General features: G+C 45.7%; 1 protein-coding gene across 2 annotated transcripts in view; it reads right to left on the minus strand.

Moving 5' to 3' along the window:
- Nucleotides 1-1103, minus strand: part of LOC137305642 (transient receptor potential cation channel subfamily M member 4-like) — a 47536-nt gene extending 46433 nt beyond the window's left edge. For both annotated transcript variants that reach the window (XM_067974529.1, XM_067974530.1), the window contains exon 1: nucleotides 955-1103. In XM_067974529.1, coding sequence (XP_067830630.1) covers nucleotides 955-981 — 27 coding nt within the window. In that variant the 5' untranslated portion in view covers nucleotides 982-1103. The remainder of the gene's footprint in view (nucleotides 1-954) is intronic.
- Nucleotides 1104-6342: the final 5239 nt, after the last annotated feature.

The raw sequence follows: 6342 nt of genomic DNA on the forward strand, positions 1-6342 counted from the left end.
GGGTGGAGTGAAGGGGATGGGGAGGAGTGATGGGGATGGGGGAGGAGTGAAGGGAATGGGGAGGAGTGAAGGGGATGGGGGAGGAATGAAGGGGATGGGGAGAAGTGAAGGGGTTGGGGGAGAAGTGAAGGGGATGGGGGGAGGGAGGAAATGTCCAGTCCTGATGCTGAGTGGGGCAGACTTGATGGACCAGCTGGACTTTTCCTGCCTGCCAATTTTGTATGATCGTATGCAACACCAATCCACAAGGGGAAGCGTCCCACATTCCTGAAAGAAACACTCTGTGCCATTCAATCAGAGAGGTCATCGGGTAAGAATGGGATTGGGCTCAGCTATGATGGCTTCTGTAGTCGAATAGCCCGCTGACCCTTATTGTGCACTGCCACACGAATAGCCACTTGGACAAGAGTGCGGCCGGCAGTTGTGGAATCGTGCCCTGTATTGACAAATCGCAAGATGGGTTCGGACGAAGAAGCCGGTGGGATTGCAGCCCTGTAGTTTGCGTAATTCACTTTGCACATGAGAATTTAGAGAGGCACCATTATCATCAGTTAGTGCTGTATTAAAGTTGCTCGTTAGGCAACTGGTTAAATGCAGACTGAAAACAGAAAACAGGAGTTTGTAAGCTAGCAGGAGCTGTCGATTGATATTGTATGTGAAGCAGTTTAAAATCTATCGTTTGATGCTGGAGTATTAGAAACTTTCTTTTAAAAACATGACAAAACAGCAGCACAATCTCTGGAGACAGTAACTGCCTTCAGGAAACAGCAGGGGAAAACAGGGAGAGATCTTTTAAGGAAGAAGAGCCAGAATAGAAATTAAATCCTTGTCCGATTTGATTACAGGCATTTCTCTGCCTGCCTCCCGTTCACATCTGCATCCTGACACTGCGACGTGTCGAAACAAAGCCTGATCTACACAAGTTACAAAATACTTTTTTTTTTGGAACTGTACCTGATCTTTGTCCAGTCTGCTGGCCATGGCTTTTGAGGAGGTTCTTGTCACAGTGTGTGTGTTCGCCAGGTTTGTTTGAGTGCCGTTTAATTCCGTTCCCCTCGACCTGAGGTTTTCTTGACGGGAGAAAGTTTCCTTAGCCCGCTGACAAGGTAACAACGAGAGTTCAGCACAAGCCACACCTGAGCTGAGTCACCACCTGTCCGACTGCAAGAGGGAAATCCACATTTCTGCAAGGAGTGCTCGGCGAACAGAACTCAAATGTGAAAGGAAATCGGGAGGAAAGAATGAGAGGCAGAAAGAGGGAGAGAAAAGGAGCAGGCAGATAGAGAGAAAAGAAAATAAGAAAGCATCAGAAGAAAGTTGGGAGTGACAGAGAATAATGGAGAGGAAAATATAGGAACTGCTAGGCGATAAAAAGTCTCACCTTCTAGCGTTCTGTAGTTGCATGATACAGTGATAATGGGAAAGAAAAGGAATAAGAGAAAGATAAGGAGAGAAAAAGAGAGAATCAGAGAACGTGAGTAATAGAAAGAGCCTGCATTTATATAGCACCTTTCACGATCTCATGACATCCCAAAACGCTTCACAGCCGATGATGATCAACTTCAGTAACTTCCCCACACTTGATGTTAAACTGACAGGCCTCTAGTTACCTGGTTTCTCCCTCCCTCCCTTCTTAAATAACGGAGTGAAATTTGCAATTTTCCAAAGGCACGTTTCCTGAATCTAGAGAGCTTTGGAAAATTTGACTAACGCATTTGCAATTTGTTCACTTATTCCTTTTAATTCCCTGGGGTGGAAACCATCAGGCCCTGGATATTTGTCTATCTTAAGTCCCATTATTTTCTCCATTAGTATTTTATCACTTATATTAAATGCGCTAAGTTCCTCCCTTGACTTTCTTTAAGGTTCCCTTGTACCTCTGGTAATTTGTCCTCTTCCTGCACTGTGAAAACAGATACAAAGTACAAAGCTCCTGGCTATTCAGCAGGGTAAGGGCTACTCATTGTGCAGTCGTACAGAGTTCCTGTTTATTCAGTAAATTAAGGGTTCACAATCCCACTTTATTCAACAGGGTAAGGATTACTTGTCAGCTTGGCATGTGATCTAGGCTGACACACCTATACAGTATTGAGGGAGTGCTGCATTGTCAGAGGAGCTGTCCTTCATGCAATACTTTGAACTAGGGCCCCATCTGCCCGTCTCTGGTGATTGTAATACACCCCATCGCACTATCCTGATGTCCTGGCCAACATTCCTCCCTCAACCAGCACCACCAAAAATAAATTAACTGGTCATTCATGTCTTGGCCGTTTGTAGGATCTTGCTGTGTGGAAAATTGCTGCTGTGTTTGCCTGCACAGCAACAGACGGACACTGCGCTCCAAGGAAATGCAAAGCCTGTGAAACGCTTTGACATGTTCCTGAGAGATGTGATAAGACACTATATAAATGCAAGTCTTTCTCACTCACCGTCTAACTACATAGAATTACATAGAATTTACAGCACAGAAACAGGCCATTCGGCCCAACTGGTCTATGCCGGTGTTTATGCTCCACACGAGCCTCCTCCCACCCTACTTCATATCACCCTATCAGCTTATCCTTCTATTCCTTTCTCCATCATGTACTTATCTAGCTTCCCCTTAACTGCTTCTATGCTAGTCGCCTCAACTACTCCTTGTGGTAGCGAGTTCCACATTCTCACCACTCTCTGGGTAAAGATGTTTCTCCTGAATTCCCTGTTGGATTTATTGGTGACTACCTTATATTGATGACCCCTAGTTTGGATTCCCCCACACTGCACAATATTCCTGTGTATTTGGTGAGACTGGTTCTGATGCCACTCCTGCAAAGAATGAAAGAAATTGACATTTAAAAATACACTTCAAGACTATTAAAGAAAAAAGTACAATTTTCTTCCACAATAAATCACTGCTTTAAGTCCCAAAATTCACTAATCACCTGCTTCTTAGATAAGCTTCTACCTAAAATTGGGGATAGGGCGTCCTCTAGTGTGCAGAGCCAGCAACTGGTTCAATGTTTAAAATTTTCAAGAGGCAAAGCTCCCAGCACGGAGCCTTGCTGGCCTGACGCACGGATCAGAACATCAAGTACGGAGATCACCGTGCCTGATTTCCGGTGATCCTGGGAGTGCTGGATATGGGGACTTGTGGGAACAAAAGGAACACTCAGATAGCCATGAATAGTATCGATAAAATGGAGTCCCTGCTCCTGGTGCAGTCTTGTTGGACAGGAACATACATTGAAGGATCAGATATGCTTACCATTGGCCTGGAGTCTCCAGAAATTGAAGACTAATCTCCAGGACACTGCTGCGAGCAACACCCAGGAGAAAAATCACAGGAGCAATAAATAAAAATTGTGTGTTTTTTTTTCCATTTTCTTTGAACGCTTTTGTTTATTAGTTGGAGATGGGAAAAAGAGGCTTTTTGACTGAGAGTCAAGACTCATCCGATTGGGTAACGAAGAGTGTTTTCACTTCCCAATTGGCCATGGGAAGGCGGTGCGTGGCGAGGATGGAGGTGTCAGTCGACCAATGTGAGTAGCGTTTGGGGGCGGGAGGTCATGTGATGAAACCTCCAGGAATACATTCAAAAAGAGTTGGCAACCCCAGGAAATGCCAGCATCAATGTTAATAGCCACGAAATCAGCAGAGCCGCAGATCAGGCACAGCAACCTCTGTACTGGATCCTCCAGTCTACATTCCAGTCCAACAATACTTGATGCCGGGAGCAGAGGTTTCACTAAATTTACCTGAATGGTTGAAGGCTAGAGGTAAGAGAGGGATCAACTATAAGACAGCTTTTCTCTAGTATTTTGGTCAGCAGTATAAGAGGTGTTAAGAGAGCCTACCTCCAATGTGAGAGCAGGATTCAAGCCTTGTATTGAGCTCCCGCGATGGCTCCAGTTGGTGTAGCCAACGACTATCTGAGCCAGGGAGGTCTTGGATTGGATCCTGAATTTGTGCTGACTGGGTCATGCCAACTTTTGGGTTGCTACAATTGGCCTTTGCGCACTTGGGCTTGCTACGGTCCAGAAATTCGGGCGTGCCCAGTTTTGCAAGCCCAAGGATACATCCCCTGCATTTGAATGGTGAGGCCCGAGGCTCCCCAGACATTGGGCCTCAGGCCTCATTATAATGGAGCCGGCCCCTTATTTGCACATGCAAAGGGTCTGACGCCTGTTTTAGGCGTGGGTAAAGGACGCCTATTATTTGGCCTTACCGAATATGGCGGGTAGCACACTTCTTGCCTGCCATATTGGGGCCTTAATACTCCAAGTATTGCCCAAAAAAACGAACGCTGCGTGGACCTATTTCTAGGCTTACAAGTCTGGGTTGGGTTGTGATGCCATCGTGATGATCAAATAACCTGCCAACGTTCACTGTTCAAGCTCACAAATGAAGGATGGTCAAAGAGGGCGAGGTTGGAGAGTGTAGCTGTGCCTTGGGAATTGTACTCATAGAATGCCACAGAGGGAGGCCGTTCAGCCCATCGTGGCTGTGCCACTCTTTGAAAGAGCTATCCGGTTAAACCCCTCGCTCTTTCCCCATAGTCCTGAAAATTTTTCCTTTTCAGGTATTTATCCAATTCCCTTTTGAAAGTCACTATTGAATCTGCTTCCACCGCCCTTTCAGGCAGCGCATTCCAGATCATAACAACTCGCTACGTAAAAAAAATTCTCCTCAAAACCCCCCTGGTTCTTTTGCCAATTATCTTAAATCTGTGAACTCTGGGTACAGACCATCCTGCCAGTGGCAACAGTTTCTCCTTATTTACTCTACCCAAACGCCTCATAATTTTAAACACCTCTATTGAATCTTCCCTTAACCATCTCTGCTCTAAGGGGAACAAATCTCAGCTTCTCTAGCCTTTCCACAGGGCTGTGTCAGTTGTAACTCGGTGGGAGCACTCTCACCTCTGAGTCAGATGGTTGTGGACTCAAGTCCCACTCCAGATTTTGAGCTAGGTTGGCTGATACATCAGTGCAGCACTGAGGGAGTGCTACACTGTCAGAGGTGCCATCTTTCAGATGAGACATTAAACCCTGTCTGCCCTCTCAGGTAAACTTGAAAGATCCCATTGTGCTATTTGATGAAGAGCAGGGGAGTTCTCCCCTGGCTAACATTTACCCCTCAACCAACATCTAAAAACAGATTATCTGGTGATTATTGCTGTTTGTAGGACCTTGCTGTGTGCAAATTGGCCGCCGCATTGCCTGCATTTCAACAGTGACTACCTTTCAAAAGTATTTAATTGGCTGTAACGCTCTTTGGGACGTCCTGAGGCGCTATATAAATGCAAGTGCTTTCTTCCTATAACTGAAGTGTCTCACCTCGTAACAGTTCAGGAGAAAGTAAGGCAATGGCTCAGTGGGTAGATACACCACCCAATGTCCTACAGACCAGGTTTCAATCCTGGTTCAGTATGAACACCAGACTCTCAGACCCAGACACTGAGTACCCTCAGTGCCGGCCGAGATCTGGGACGAAGTTCATCGAATGTTACACCAAAAGGGGAACAGGTGAGCCCAACAAATAGAGACACATTGGAAACAGTCAGGAGTGAACATTCATCAGACTTGTGCTGCTGTCCAATCACATGACGCTGTCGTGAGGCTGATGGAATCTAGAAACTTTCAAACGTATGAATCCCTTAGATCAGGTTTCTATCTCCCAGCATTTTCCCGTCAGAAAGAAGCCGGTGTCTCGGTAAATCTATATACACACATATATATAACGTGCTGGAAAACATCAGCACATTTTAACTTTGCAGAGTTCACTGTTTGAACTCAGCGAAGCTGAAATTCGAGAATGTAATAATTGCTCATTTTTTAATTGCTGTCGTCTTAATGAAATAATCGAGAGCTCCAGTTTGATTTGGAAGCCTACCCCTCCTCCCCCAAAACTGGAAAAATTGATTTAGCAGACGCAGTTAATATTAATTCTCATCCTTGTGTTCAAATTCCTCTACGGACTCGCCCCTCCCTATCTCTGTAACCTCCTCCAGTCCTACAACCCTCTGAGATCTCTGCGCTCCTCCAATTCTGGCCTCTTGCGCATTCCCCGATTTTAATCGCTCCACCATTGGCGGCCGTGCCTTCAGCTGCCTGGGCCCTAAGCTCTGGAATTCCCTCCCTAAACCTCTCCACCTCTCTCTCCTCCTTTAAGATGCTCCTTAAAACCTGCCTCTTTTGACCAAGCTTTTGGTCACCTGTCCTAATATCTCCTTACGTGGCTCGGTGTCAAATATTTGTCTGATTATTGTGATGCGCCTTGGGATGTTTTACTACGTTAAAGGCGCTATATAAATGCAAGTTGTTGTTGTTGAATGCATTTCAAACCTTGGTGACAGAGTGGGGC

This window comes from Heptranchias perlo, chromosome 40 (genome assembly GCF_035084215.1).
Source record: "Heptranchias perlo isolate sHepPer1 chromosome 40, sHepPer1.hap1, whole genome shotgun sequence".
Taxonomy (NCBI): Eukaryota; Metazoa; Chordata; class Chondrichthyes; order Hexanchiformes; family Hexanchidae; genus Heptranchias; species Heptranchias perlo.